Raw genomic sequence first — 16062 nt, 5'->3', positions numbered from 1 at the left:
TTTTTTATCCTTTTCATAAATCAAACTAAGCTCAACCTTTAAAATAATCTTCAGTTTTATCTTCCTTGCTTCTCTTTGAAAACTCCTTAAAAACCTCAGAGACTAGAAACTTAAATGTTTTTGTAGCCATTGTTATACCAGCCACAAATTATCTTTGGGATTTGTCATCTTCTAACGTGCATTTCAGAAAGATACCTGTCTCTGTGAGCTATTTCAGTAATATATAGATGTCCTTAGTATGAAATCAAAACTCTTCTCGCACCTTTATAAATAGGGTCACTTTAAGTGCTTCCATGTGGTATACTTTCAGATGTCACAGTGAAGTATGAATTCCTTTTCCTGTGCTTATATAGTTTTAGTCCTGTATGTAGAAGCTCTTTCTTCCTAAAAGCTTTCTTGCCTTTGCTAAGTGATGTGGAATTTCTTCATTTGGTTGTTCTCCATATATGTTCTTCACAGTCAACTGATTCATCAGAACTGTTGGCATTCTGTATATATTGAGTTGACTCCTAGAGCTTTATTGAGCAACTAATAGAAACACAAATTTGATTACATTACCTGTAGATCTCTTATTAGCTTTATTTCACTCATTGTTCTTTTATCTGTTTTATCAGTTCTTTCCAATATGAATCTGCTTGTCTATTTCAACTTTGAAGAATGGCAAATATGGAACAAAAAACAACAGCTAGATTGGGCAGAAGTATAAGACATTGGATAAGACAGTTTGTTAGAAAATTGGTGATTGCTTATTAGGTAGTTTCATTTATTTTTAATATGATAAAGCCCAAGTAAAATAATTGCTCCTAATGTTTTGTTGCAGATGTGAATACAAGCAAGTAGGGACCAGGACAGCAGCTGTTTCATCTAACTATATTTGTCTGGGTGTTTATCAGATGCCAAGTGAAAACTTGTGAAAGTGCCTCTGGAACTGACATTTCATGGGTTATACTCATTGCAGAAGACTTTTTTTTTTTTGGAGAGCAAGTTAAAATAACATGCTCTCCAACTGACTTAAGTTCTTGTGTAGAAATGAAAAAAAGTGTTAGCAAATAAATACACTACAAAAACTGATTTTGAGTAGGATTATCGGTTTACAACATCAAAGCAGGAAACTTTCTTAATATTCAAAATCTTAAGCAATATCTTGTTGAACATCATCTACTGAATTCTTTACGAAGGGTGGTTTTTGTAACGTTACTACAAAAACTTACAAAAGGTCTCAGTCTGAAGCAAAACACTAGCAAGCAATCCAGCTTTCCTCATACAGGCTCTCCCTCTGATCTCTTCATCACCACCAACATCTGTTCAGTTTAAATCAGTTACATTATGAAGTCTGTTGCTTAGTTTCTAAGTAAAACAAGTAATGTTTGAACTACTTCTTACAAAAGGACACATTTAGATTTCACTTTGTTTGATTTTTGCATTCCAAGTCTAAAAACATATATACAATTTGCCTCCCAAAAGTCAAAGGAATTAGATTAGTCAATTCACATTAGTCAAGAATTACAAAACAGTCAAATTACTTTATCTTTCATTACAGAAAACAAGCACTGTATACCCACCAAATAACTAGCATGGTTTGTTTTGTTTACCAGCACTATACAAAATACAAAAGAAATACTGTAACATACCTTTAAAGAGTTGCAGGTTGTTAATGCTTTCTCTAATGTGACTAGATCCATTGACATACTTCTGCTGATAACTGTGAGTTAACATCTATAAATGCTTTGCAGACATGTATCTTAACGGATGAGGGCATTCTTTAATAGGTGTCTATCAGGAAGATATTTTATGGTTATTAGCTTTCTCAGTGATTCCCAATCTGGGATGTAGCTGACAGCTGGAGGCTAACCAAGGTGTACCTTTTTTGAATTTGCTGTGCCAATAATGAAAGTAACAAGGCACGGCAGACACACAGAAGAAAACAATTATCTTGGATTAGAAGGCACCACTACTACAGAAAGGGTCTTTGCCTTAGGATATTTCTCACATCTATGGAAAACAAGGACAAACTTAAATCTTCCAAACTAAATAAAAGAAATGTGGTTTCTTTCTTTATGAGGCTTATAAGACAGAAGAGGTAGTAAATACCCTGCCATGACTGTAGAATTTTTGTCAAGTACTCTGGTATGAGGAAAACTTCTTGGATGGGTAGTAGAAAACCTTGAAAAATTATCAGAGACTCATTATTAGGATTTTAGAAGGATCTCTGTTTTCGTTAATGTCTCTGTGGTTATCAGACAGAAAGTGACCATAAGCATACAAGGAATTAGAAATATTTGTTATATTTTACAAATAGGAGCATTGATGTGGAAGAAAATGTACAATTCAGCAAAATTAAATGTAAAATTCAACACTTTGTGCAACTATCTGTTTCTACCTCGGTGTAATTTTGAGAAGGATATTTGGTGATAGTGATTCAAATTCAGTTGGTGATTACCATGCTATGTCTGGCAAAGGAATTATCTGAAAGACACAGGCCAATGTAGCCCTTCAGCTGAGGCCATTTCAGAGCAGAATGGTACCAGTTAGGGATGCTATTCAAGAACAGTATGGTTCAAATGGATGGGCCAGGACAACGTCAAGAATTGCCTGAGTTGTGGAAAAATGTGCTCTGTAAAAGAAGACTGAAGCAACTGAGGTTCTTTAGGTCAGGAAGGAGAGAAAAATATCCAAGTGAGAGCCTGTGAAAAAGAGTACTTTTCTCCAAGTTGAATGAGCTAAAATTACAGGAAGAATGGTTAGACATAGATTAAGCAAACTTTACTGAATGTAAAGATAGTTGAGCACAAAAATATGTTGTTGGGGGAAATAAGAAATATGTGAGCGGAGGTTTTGAGAAATGCATTAGAAAAATATCTGCTGAGAATGATATGGCTGGAATAGTTTGCTCCTCACTGAGGGCAGAGCGGAGTGAGACAATATTTAACAATACCACCAGCTCCTTTTCCCGACACATAAGGATGTTTGCCATTACAAAGGCATGTGTTTACAAGACTTTTAAGAGACTAAAATGTCATCTTTTTCCTAGAGGACAACCTAACTGCAGTTTGAATGTGAGTTGGTTACTTGTGAACAATAGGCTTAGTAGCATCAAGAGCAGGAAGAAATAGTGTTGTGTGACGTAAAAATAATTGGTCATATTCTCATATGAACTCTGGTAGTTCCAGAAATATGTCAGGAGATTATAGCTTAAGAAAGACTACATACTTTTATTAAAAAAAAAAAAAAAAAAAAAAAAAAAGGAGGAAGAAAGAAAAAGAAAATTCGAATGACCAGAACGTGAAAAATGTAATTCATCTATGTCATTATCTCTGAAGTTCTACAGACAGAAAATAAAATTTACTACTCATAAATGCCTGCATACAGAGCTTGCAAGTGTCTGAAGCCTTTGCTGTAGAAACAGTCCATAAGATTATAAAGGAAGGAAATACATACTAAATTTGGAAATTTCTGTTAGTAAGTTGTCTATTACCATTTCTGCAAGGTTGAAGACAAACTTCTAAAGCAAAAAGCAGGTTTTGTTTTGGGGGAGGAGGGTTGTTTGTTTGTTTGTTTGTTTAAGCCAAATTTACCATTTATTAGAGTATTCAGGCAAAGTTCAAAAGGCATATGTAGTGTGATACTATGTTCAGAACTATGCATTAAAATAGGTAACGGAAAACAGTTGATAGACTGGCTAGTGACCAAGAATTACTATGTGACCTTGTTGCACTGGAGTACGTGGTTGAAACCTTACGCAGCATTCTTAACAATAGAATGAGTCTCTAAAATCAGCCTGTCTCCTTTTCTGTATTGGAAGCTTAAGGGTATATTAATCGCACAAAGAGGTAGTTTTAATATGTGCCATCTCTCAGTGATCTAATTCAACCACAAGTTGATTCCATGCATCCCATTTCTATCCATGTCTGTTACATCCTACAAATACAATCATCTGTTCCGTGAGTGTCAGTTTATTGCGTAATCTGATATTAGGAAAAGGAACAAAAACACATGTTGAAAACAAACAAAAACTATATGCAGTAATCAATTCCAGAGAATTTTCTATTTCTTCTCATTCTAACTTGCCTTCCTATCCTGAGTATGTCATAGTGTCACATGAAACGGTTTATAAATGCAGATCTTCCAGTCTGATGGCTAGCAGGTATTGCCTATTAAGTTTTCTTCTGTAGGTATATTTCTGTCTTTGTTCTTACTCTTCACAGATGCCAGAATTTCAGAAGAAGACTGTCCACATTAAGGACCCAGGGAGAGTAGAAGAGATTATCTGTGGCCTCATCAAAGGTGGAGCTGCAAAACTTCAGGTAAAAATAATAAGAGCTGTAATGTGTTCAGAATGAAAGTAATCATATGACTTTTGCTGTGCACCAAAAATTCTAATATATATATATTTGCATATAAAACAAGTAATCTTTCAAGTTATCTTCAAAACTTAGACATCTGTTAACTCTGTTAATAGACCTTGCTGATTCAACTGTAATTCATCCAGATGATAGTTAAGTAAATGGTATAAACATATAAGATTAGTAATTTCAGGAAATACTCTGACCAAAGAAATTAGAAAAACAACTTTCTTGGAAAAAATTATGGGATATTCTAGCTTACCTTACAGTAAAACAGAGATTTCTGTGACAGATATGCTACTCAGCTGCATCTGTTGTTGATCATTCAGAATTTCTATCCATTCTTTATTTTGTCCCTCCGTGTTGTAAGACAGTTTTGCTTTTTCTTTCCTTAAATAGATTATTACAGATTTTGATATGACTTTAAGTAGATTTTCCTACAATGGAAAAAGATGTCCAACTTGTCATAGTGAGTACTTTTTTTTTTTTTTTAATATGGATTGGTTGTTACTCCTTTCAGTTTTCCCTAGAATTTAATTTTCTATACAACTTATTCCCTAATATATGAGATCTTATATTGACCTGTTACAAAGGCTGTACATCCTAATAAAGTATTACAGTGCCTGTGTGGCTTTATGCATATATATATATTTTAATCACAGTCAGTGTGAACTAAAATCAGATAAGCTGTCATTCACAATTATAAACTAAGTTCTAAACTATGAGTTATTAATGGCTAGATATGGTAGGGTTGACTTATATTGTTCAAGAGCCAGTAACAGCCCCAACACCTCTGAGAATCAGTTAGTAGACTACTTGGAATGCTTGATGTTTTTATCCTGTACCCTTTTAGAATACTTGTAAATTATATATTTACTAATAAATAGGGGATCCTAAAATATATAGGATGTCTGATAATGATTTCAGTAACAATTACTTCTCAATAAATAATAGGCTTGTAATTTACTTTCTAATATGAGGGAAGGATTGTGATATCATCATGCTTGTGAAGAAAAATGTTCCTTTTACTGGTTATTGGTAAGAAAAGTTCTGAGGAAACAGTAGTATGCTGTCAAACACCATATTCTATGTATTATTGCAGTCATTTACAGTGTATTGCAGTACTAAAGGAAAAGAAATACAATGTTTTGTTTACCACTTTTTTTTCCACCCCTCCAGACATCATTGATAACTCTAAACTCATCACAGAGGAATGTCGGAAAAAGGTAAATAGAAAACATACAAGCTGCTTGTTTGTTGTACAGAGAACTGGTTTTATTCCCTGGCTGTACCGCATGTTGATTTACACAGTACTACAGGACGAGTCATCCTTTCAAATCCTTGAAGCTCTGAGAGCTTTCTTGCTGACTGTAAGGTATCCAATCACTAACAGAAGTGAACAGAAATACTTCTGTTCTTGATAGTAGCATATAGTTTAGTTTAACAGAATCAGTTTTTTCTCCTTACATATATTAACAATTTAACCTTTTGTCTGTACAAAGAGTATTTCAGATTTCATTTTATCTAAATAATGTAACTGGAATAAAATTAAGTTATTTTGATTGGTTAGACCAAATATGAAGTGTTATGTTATAAAGATACATTAAACATCTGTGTTGGTTTTTTTCTCTTCAGTTACTGCAGCTGAAAGAAACATATTATGCTATTGAAATTGACCCAGCCCTCACTATTGAAGAAAAATACCCATATATGGTAGAATGGTAAGAGACATTTCCCATCTTCAAGTTGTACTAAAATTATATTTAATACCTTTTTAAAAACAGATTAATGGCAGTATGTAGCTTTAGCTAATGCATTAACTGAATTAATCTCTGAGTGTTACACAATAGCTGTTGTTTTTTTGTTGTTGTTGTTTTGTTTTTTTTTGCTGTTAACTTGAATGAGCAAGAATTAAACACAGGATGCTTTTTAATCACAAGATTTAATGACCGGTGAATTTTCATAAGTTGTCCAACATATTTTTTGTTTATGTTCTAGGTACAATAAATCTCATGCATTACTCATTGAACAAGGCTTAGAAAAGGATAAGTTTGCAGAAATTGTGAGGGAATCTGATGTTATGCTGAAGTAAGTTCCTATTGATTTGAACAATACTGTTTAGAAACATTTTACGTAGATTTTTACTGTGTGTTTGGACAGTGAAAAAAAATGAGAATGCAATACATTATTCTTGGACATAGTGAGTGCTTCATGCTCCCCCTTATTTATATTTTGTAGATAAATGCCTGTGATGATGACAGCATATATTTCATCCTCTTGAAATTGCACTGGTGTCTTTTTATTTTTTTCTTAAAGGGGAATGTAGAATTCAACTTTATTGCTTTAAAAAAAAATATTACCTGTAGTAATTTTATATGAGATAAAAATGCAGGGACTTGAGGAACATTTTTCTTGATGTTATTAAATAATGTACTTCCTCGATGGTTAAAGGCAATTTTAAATGCCAGCAAAATACTTGCTTGAAACGTGCTCTGTGCTGTGGCTTCTATCTCTTTTAAAGTTCTCTAATCTGTGAATTTTTGAATAGTGGAATGGGATGTTAAAACTTAGCTTGTGAAATTGTTCACCATGCTGACTGAATTTTTCTCCTTTGCAAAACTAGTAAGCAAGCACACAGTCTGCAGCTACGTGAAAGTCTTAAGTCCATGTGGATTGAATCTTCATTCACAAGCTAAAATTTCCTCAAGAACCTTCATAATAATAATAAAAAAATTCTACCATTCAGTGTCTGCAGAGAAGTGTACAGAGATACTATCTTATTCTTGGAATACTGTACATAGTTTTGATTTGGGTAATGAAAACTAAAAAGTTTTCAGGAAAGAGTTGACAAGAATGTTTTCAGGATTTTAAACCAACAAACTCCAAAATCCTAGCTTTATATTTATTATTATTTTTTTTTTTTGTTAATGACTCCGCTAGCAAGTCAAACATTTAAGCAGTAAAGATGAAAAGGAGATGTGCAGCCTGATGATAGCTAGAAAGAGTTCCACTACAGGCTTGATTAAGATGGTTGAGGGTGTGAGGGGGCAGATTATGCTGACCAAAACCAAACATTTTGAAACAGCAATTTTTTCCTAAAACTACATGCTTTGTGTTAGGTTGATGGTTCTTGCTAACCTAAAGAGGTGAGGCAAAGGAAACGAAGACAAATTCTCCGTGAAAACTATACTGTTTTCTAAATATGATGTAATGTTTTCTGCAAACTGGGACCTTTCTTGGTTTTTTTTTCTTGGAGATTTGACTTATATTTACATCCTTTTTTGCAGAGAAGGATATGAGAACTTCTTTGATAAACTCAGTGAACATAATATCCCCGTGTTCATATTTTCTGCCGGGATTGGGGACATTCTTGAGGAAGTTATCCACCAGGCTGGAGTCTACCATTCTAATGTCAAAGTGGTTTCCAATTTTATGGATTTTGATGAAAATGTATGTATGCATGACTATCTGCAGGATTTAAGGGCTATTTTTATATACTACAAGATGAACATTTTAATACAACAGTTGTGGCCATCTGCCCTGCTTTATATGAAATGAGAATTGCTTACTCAGCACACTCCCAAGTGAACAGTCAAACAGAGGATAATAGTTCAAACACTGTTAGTGTGGTGTGACTCAGATACCATTCATTGCCTTTAATGACAGCCTCACACTCAGCCCAGTACACCTTTACTGCTCCTCCAAGCAGGGAGGATCACTGACTTTTTAGTCTTAAAAGTGCTATTACAGTCATTCCATTGTTTAACAGTAATTTATCTTTTTCATAATTAAAGATTAAACATATTTCAAAAGTAATACCTATTTAATTCTAGATGCTATTTTGTCTGCATAATACTAGAAATAACTTCAGTGTTTGTTTATTTGTTTTATAGGGAATATTAAGAGGATTTAAAGGAGAATTGATTCATGTTTACAACAAGCATGATGGTGCCTTGAAGAATACAGAGTATTTCAAACAGCTAAAAGACAACAGTAATATAATACTGCTGGGTGATTCCCAAGGAGACTTGAGCATGGCAGATGGAGTAGCAAATGTTGAGCACATTCTTAAAATCGGATATCTCAATGATAAAGTAAGTAACCTGACATACTTGTAAGCTTTGAGTGAAATATTGTGAACTAGCAACAGGTTCATTGTAATAAGCATCAAATATCAAAACAAGTGTTTGACCCATACTTGTTTTGGAATCTCAACGTTTTTCGTGGATTTCATATTTATGGTTCCCCGCCACTCCTGCCTTTCAATACTGGATTGATAATTGAGCAAAACTGTAGTCTTCCAAATAACAAATTCAGTCCATGACATTTATTTTATTTTCTTTGGAGACAGAGAAATGGGTGTTTGGCAAGTGATAATGCACGTACATTCGCATTCAGGAGAGAAAACTCGTTTTCTTTTTCTTCTCTGCCTTTTGGGAAAATGAGAAAGCACTGGGCAGAGGGGTGGGTTGTTAGTTTGTTTGTTTTTCCTGGTATCTGTACATGTGAGAACCTAGAATAAATGTGAGGTTAATCCTGAAACGTGAACACAGTTAATGTCACATTACTCCTACTCTCTGTCATCCTTATATGAATGATACCTATTTACATGGCTCATTTCCTGAACTTGGTGGAAAGATTGGCAGTATTTTAAGACAAAAATATCTTTTAATATTCTACAACTAAGTGCATCTTTCTCTTTATCCCTTCTGCCATTAGGTAGATGAACTTTTGGAAAAATATATGGATTCTTATGATATTGTCTTGGTGAAAGATGAATCCCTGGAAGTTGCCAACTCTATCCTACAGAAAATCCTGTAAATTGCAGTCTCAGGACACTCCATTCCTTCCAGAAGGCAACTGGACAGAAGAGCACACATGCTATCTTAAGTGTCTATTACTCATTGACAGAACTGTTTAATTTAAAACTTTTATCTTCATTTTGGTATTTTGACGTATATATGGTGCCCATTGTCAACTAGAAGCTCCTTTTACTGCTGTTATGCTGTTCTTTGTCTCACACTCCTGTTACGACTGATTTAAATTGGATTTATAGATGTGATAAACTGCTCCTGATGGGATACTGTGGCTCACTGTCTTTTTAATCAGGCATTTCAGAAGAGCATTTTAGCAAATGTGACTATTTTGTAAAACTGAAGATGTAAACATTCTGTGAATAAGCAGTGTACACAGGTTTGTTTTGCCTTTTCTTCTTTCAAAGAAAATATCTTGGTATCAGCTATACTCATATGCTACAGACTGTCACAGAATTTTTTCATACATGTTTTCTTCAGTACAAATGCGTCATTCACCCAGTTCAGACAAAGTGTTCCCTATTAACAGATTTGTGTATCATTACAAAATATTTTGTATCCTTACTGTTTCTTTAATCTCTGTGGAATGGGAGAATAATACTGTTATAAGTCAGTATACCTGAAAGTTTCTCATCCTTGTAGGTAGCTTTTACATACCAGCTCTTACATCTTTTCAGATCTTATTCTCTCTACTGCTCCAATTCCAGCCTGCTGTTTCACGTCAAAGCTAGCATGACTTGTCTAAAGTAATCTCTCTTGCAGTTCTCAGTGAGCTGCTCCAAACAGAAAATCAAGGCAAAGCTAGATCTTAATCTTGGATTTTAAAAGCTGATTTAGCCGTCTTAAAAAATCAGGTTTTCTTACAACCAGCTCTATGCCTCAGGAGCAGTTAAGGACCACCTTTCCAAACCTTAGGCTGGCTTTAAGTTACAGTTCCACTCTTCACAAACTGTAAGCAGGGGCATCAGTACGGCATCTAGCTGCTCTAGCTTTATTATCCAAATCCTCTTTTTAAACATCTACTGAATCTTCAGAAAGTATTTCCTTGGTATTGAACATGTTACAGTACCTCTCAGCATCATCTACAGAATGATGCAGCTTGATGTAACCACAGCTTGTAAAGCTTACTCTGGTAGATACATTGCGGAGAAGGTAAGGATGGCGTTGAGACCTTGGTCCTAAGGGGTCTCAGCTGTATTAGCTCTACTCTTTAGTAAAACAGTGGCAATCAGACAACTTTCCCTAACATGCAGTATAGGGATTCTTCCCCCTTTGCTTTCTTCTACACCCAGCAGGAATGGTGCCACCTTCCATTCCCTGAGGAATTGAAGTGAAAACACAGGAGAGCCTAGATCTGCTTTCTCTCCCACTAGCAAGTCATACACATCTCGAAAAATGTACTCATTCCTGTTCAGCCTAAGTGCTAAGTAGCACCAGTTGTTTGTGTTGGTTTTTCTTTTCCCCAAAGCCAGAAAATTTCTGTCAGTACACCTGCTAGAACTTTTCCAAGAAGGCTAGATAGTGTTGTTTGCTTACCCCAACTCTGCATCCACTGCAGTAATTGAAATTAAATCATCCACACATTTTGAATGGATGGCAGAGTCTTGATACACAATCCGAAGTAGCGTGAGCGTTCTTTCATAATCACATCTCACATGATGTCCTCAATTACACAGGACTCCTTGTATACAATCTACAGTCATGTTGTTCCCTCCTCCTGACGCTAGGGGCAGCTGCATCCCCAAAAGCAGGAGCCTTAGAAGCCATCTATTTGGGCAGAAAAACATTTAAACCAGAAGATGCCTGAAGAGAGGATAGGGTCTTGGCTGCCTTCCACTTGAGTCACGACTAAGGCAGCAGCAGACTGGGAGAGCTGAAAGCGCCCTGGCGGTGCCAGTGACACCCGGAGACAGGAGCAGCTGCCTCAGCCTTGGCCTGCCAGAAGCCCATCAGCCAGAGCCAGGCAACAGGGAGGGCTTGAAAGCAGCAGCAACAGCTGCAGCATCAGCAGAGCCACTGCTCTCTCCCATACACACAAGGCCGAGAGCCCAGCAGCAACAGGTGCTGCAGCTGATGGTACTGACAGGAGCAAAGACTGCCCAGGTGGGAGATACAGTACAGGGAGAGCTGAAGGTGAGAATGACTTGCAGAAGTGAGGCTGAGCAGGGGAGCTGCTGCAGCTGCATGGGGTGGAGGAAGGCACAGGCCAGGGCGGCAGTTTGGGGTGTAGCAGAGTGCCTTGGAGCAGCCTGGCACAGAGCAGCTTTGTGCAAGTAGTTACAGAAGAACAGGAGGAAGTCTACTGTAAGACATCAACAATATTGGGACAGGACAGGCCTGCAGGCACCCCTAACACACAGCAGGGATCGAAGGACATTCCTCACTGCACAATGGTTTGCATTTTCTCCCTTTCCTCTCCTGCTTGGATGTGCCATCAAACCAAGCTTCACACACAGTCCATGTGGCCTCTCCCTCCCCAGCCCATTCACCCAGGCCAGAGAGAAAGGCAGGATGGTCTCATGCCAAACTTGAAGGAAGAAAGCATCCTTCTGTGCTGTCATCTTCTGCCAGCGCTACAACTTCAGCACTCCGGGCAAGAAGAGCAGGGTGATGCTATGTATGAATCCCCCAGGACCTCAGCCTGAGGTGCCTGCTCAGCAGTGCTATCTGCAGTACCCTGGGCATCGCCGGACTTTTAGGGAATGCCACAGCATCTACAGGAAAGGTCAGCAGACAATTTCTGCAACGGTCCATGTATTGGGTTCGGGTTTAGGCACCCATATTTATATTATTTAGGCACTCGATTTATATATTAGCTGAGCTAACATCAGAGGGGGGGGGCAGGTTTTTGGTATTTCTTTGTTTGGGTGTTGTTTTTAAAAACAAGTTATCATGCTGGATGGGTTTTTTGTCATAGCTGCCAAGTAGAAGTCCAAAAGGCAAAGGCCTCCTGAAAAACGCCGAGGTGTTTGGATGCACTGCTTACTCAACCAGTCTCCAGGTGCAAGGGGCTAATTACCAGGCATTACTCCAATAGTTTACACTGGGACAAGTTTTTCCATTTACAGGCAAGTTACCTTTGGAACACAGATAACAGTTAAAAATGTGGAGTATGTAAAAGGAGCCGATAGATAGCCACAGCTCCACGGCATTAGATGAGTCAGCAACATGCACTGGCACAGGATCACTCTGGTAATCCAGCTATCAGTGAAGTTTCTTTGTGTCATGTTTCTGAGAGGCAGGACTGTCCTACATTCATGTCCAACTTGTCTCAAGATTTCATATGAACTCATTCATCCCTCACCTCAACCTCACCCAACCCCAGGGGAAGCAAACCATCACTCCTTCAGCCTGATGAGAATCCTGTCATCCAATCCAGCCACAATAAAAATAAGAGCATTAGGCTTTAAAACCAATTACCACAGCGGATCTCCAACTACATCTTAGTTCAAGTTACTCACATTAGTATAAGCCTGCTAGAGCCTAGGCAGTATTAGAAGCACCAGATGGTTTTGGCAAAGCACTTGATTGTTTTCAGTATCCATGCAGGTAACTGAAAGCTCTGCCTCAGGAAAGGATTTTGGATCCGGCAACCATCTCTCAAGCATGACGTCAAGCAAGACTCACCACTCTCACCTCCAAGCAGACGGACAATGAGCTGTCTGTCATTCACCAAGCACTCAGTCCACAATGACAGTCACTTAAGAGAAAAGGATTTTCACCACCCTTCCGTAAGTAGGCAGGTAAGTTAGTATTTTCAGCACACTTTCTTTTCCTATCACAAGGTGATACCAGTCTCTGATTCTGTGTTAAGGGTCTGCCAGAGGAGCACTGAGCCTGCCCAGCTTCTTGCTGGGACGTAAGAGCATCTGAGGCTTGTTGATGCAACAGAGCTCTCTGGCAGAGCCCATCTCCCAGGGAAAGGGTGTCTGCAAGCCAAATAATCTACTTGAAATGCCACGTGTACAGCTTTCTAGGGGAGGGAAGAAAAAAAAAAAAGTTGTTTACATTCTCATCCTGAACCAGGAGGTCTCATTTTAAGAACCTACATACTGCTGGACAGACTACCAATATCCTTTCTTCATCTTATGTTCTGCTGCTAGCTACATGGTAATTAAGAGAAAGCATAAGATGCATTTTTAGGTACACCCTTCACATTTTCAAAATCCCAACTTTTTGTCCCTGGTATGTTGGCAAAAAGCAAGAATTGATACTATCAGCCACCTCTCCAAAAACATGAGCAAACAGCGCATTGCATTTACTGCAAATAAAATTAACACAGCACCTACAAGTTAAACAATCCTTCTCCAGCAGGCCTACTGTTCACAGCATGTCTTTCTAAATCAATTTTCTAACCAAAGATGTTTTACAGCCCTAATCATACACTTCATTTATGATTCAATTTGTAAAGGAAGATATCATGCATTTCCGAAACCATTTTCCCATAACCAAAAGCACATTTCTAAAGCTTAAAGCAAGAACCACCAACAGTGTTGAGTGAATTTACAACTTAATTTTTCCTTCCATACCTCAATATCTGTTCTGTCTGTAGCAGATGTCCAAGGTCAAGTGTCTGGGATCTTTACCTAGCTAAAAACGTTTCTCAGTGGTGTTGCAGCCAGCTCAAATGTCCTCTTACTGTCAAACACACACTAATAGTCCTGAACTGAGCCAAAAACCTTACACTAACTTATGTAACAATGATGACCTTACAACTAAAGATGCATTTTTTCAACTTAAAGAAAAACTGAATGCTTATTCACACAGAAAAGTACAACATTTGAGTTCAATAAATGCAAAATTCTGATTTAATTTGTGAATATACTTAAAACATGTAGTTATAATGCAGAAAATCTCTCTGTCAAATGACAGCAGGAAAAAAATATTTATGAAAACCTAGATTTTTCTGGGTACACACTTGTATTTCTTTCCTCTTCCTGCTACAATCCAGTAGGTAATTATCAGCCTTGATTGCAGACAGCTTCTCATCCACAAGCTGCCTAATAGGAGCCAGCTGCCAGGCTGTGAGAATAGCACCTGGCTGTTCTAAGAGGGGAACAGCAGCAGCCTATCTTCTGGAGAGTCTCACTTTAGCTAAACAAGACCATTTTCATCCAGTTACTAATGATGTTTAAAGCGTTATCTATTTTTCCAAGATCAGTTATCTTTGTTAGGTACATTATGAAGTATCTAGTTACTTACCATTTAAAAATAATTATATATTTTTGAGGTAGAAAATATTTCCTTTCTTAGTTTTTCTTTATCTACCACAGGTCACCCCCTCTACCAAGATGGTAATGTAGAGGGATTTATTTATTGATGGAGCTAGGGGCTGTTTTAAATTCTCCAAGTCAACACCAGCACAATTTAACTTCCCAGCCATCCCTCCTTACCTCCAGGATCTGTTGGTGGCAACTTGCTGGTTGTACTCCACCAGCTGCATGATGAGTGCTTCTATCCCTCTCTTGGTATCTTCAAGTTCCCACGGGTCTCTCAAGATCTGAAAATGTTTTTTTTTCTCTGCAGAAAAGAATAGGACTCCCATTTGGGACTCCAGCCCAAGCTGCAGCACATCAAGGGCAGGAGGCAACAAAACCCAAAGGCCAGTGCTGCAGGGCGAGGGACCAGGAAAGGTCCATGCTGATGTACCTGTGCTTTTGAAGGGCCACCACACACTGAGAGCCAGGGGTAGAGGCATTTAGCTTAAGTAAAACTATTTCCTGACAAGGAAAATGGTTCTAAGCTTGCCCTTAAGGTGGGCGCCAACAGCTGCTAACAGAAAGGCTTCAGAGGGTTTATGGAAATAATCATAATTTCTGGATTTTATGCAGTTTAGCCTAATGCAACCAGGTGGTCCTACCTTATGTTGGCTTTATTTAGGCAAGTAAATATGTGGTATAATTATTTTGCAGTAAGTTTGTCCATTTATCCTCATTTCTCCCCAAAGCTGTATTCTAATTTCTGAAATGGCAGCCTCCAGCCTTGGTGGGATTGTTGTGTGGAGAGGGATGTTAACAAAAAAAACTCCTCTTGACAAAAAAAACATTATTGAGGCAGATCACAAACCATGTTTATGAAAGCCTAAGAAACAATGGAATGAGAATTTCTCTCCTCAGATTTGCCCTACCCAGAGGCAGTGAAGTCAGACCTGTTACACCATCACTGCTGAGTGTTTCTGAAGAAAACCAGTGCAGCAACTTTAGGGATTACCAGCTGACTACTTCTGTGTAGTGCTGCTCTTTATACTCTGTCTGCCCTGCTGGACGGATCTGCTGTCCTGGTTCATTAGGAACACTTCAGATCACCTCCAAGGAAGCATCTGCAATGATCCTCTAATGCAGAAAGACCCAGTCACTAAGATTTTCTGCAGTAAAACAATTTTTCACACTCAGAACAGATGCTTGTCTGTTTAGGGTATGTATGAGAACAGAATGAGAGGTTATTTCCACATTGTTGGGAACTGCTTCTAGCAGCAATCAGAACTTGCTTCCAGCCCCATCAGCTCCATAAATGTGCAGAAGCAATACATCTGAGCTACAGCAACAAGTGAGCAGCCTACTTCAGATTTAAATGAAGGGGAGCATTTTATTCAAGTCTTCCAGGAAATCTGCTTTCACAAGATGTCAACATTTCTAAGGAGGTAATAAATACTTGGATTTCCATTGCCATCCGCTGATTTCCACAGTGTTTTCATGTTGTATTAAGGGCTGATGCTAGTTCCAACGCAGATCAGGCTTCCAGCATTTTACGTGCAATACATGTGGTTCTGGAGCTATAGAAGTGAAAACATCAAACCTTGGATACAAAGTGCAGTGAATTTGCTTTCACAAGCCTGAGGAATGAAGCGTTGTTGTTCCTCATGTATGTAAGCCAACTTCATTAGATGAGAAACTCAAGAGTCCCCA

The 16062-nt window shown here is 37.8% G+C and overlaps 1 protein-coding gene across 7 annotated transcripts in view; it reads left to right on the top strand.

The window, feature by feature from the left end:
- The window catches only part of NT5C3A (5'-nucleotidase, cytosolic IIIA), a 28580-nt gene extending 19156 nt beyond the window's left edge, over nucleotides 1–9424 (top strand). For all 7 annotated transcript variants that reach the window (XM_084510502.1, XM_084510500.1, XM_084510501.1 and 4 more), the window contains 8 exons: nucleotides 4206–4304; nucleotides 4743–4812; nucleotides 5523–5569; nucleotides 5979–6064; nucleotides 6342–6431; nucleotides 7631–7793; nucleotides 8237–8437; nucleotides 9063–9424. In XM_084510502.1, the coding sequence (XP_084366628.1) occupies nucleotides 4206–4304; nucleotides 4743–4812; nucleotides 5523–5569; nucleotides 5979–6064; nucleotides 6342–6431; nucleotides 7631–7793; nucleotides 8237–8437; nucleotides 9063–9164 (858 nt within the window). In that variant the 3' untranslated portion in view covers nucleotides 9165–9424. The remainder of the gene's footprint in view (nucleotides 1–4205; nucleotides 4305–4742; nucleotides 4813–5522; nucleotides 5570–5978; nucleotides 6065–6341; nucleotides 6432–7630; nucleotides 7794–8236; nucleotides 8438–9062) is intronic.
- Nucleotides 9425–16062: the final 6638 nt, after the last annotated feature.

Source organism: Aythya ferina (assembly GCF_964211825.1).
Source record: "Aythya ferina genome assembly, chromosome: 2".
Taxonomy (NCBI): Eukaryota; Metazoa; Chordata; class Aves; order Anseriformes; family Anatidae; genus Aythya; species Aythya ferina.
Note: the sequence above shows the minus strand (reverse complement) of the source record. Positions and strands in the feature narration are given on the sequence as shown.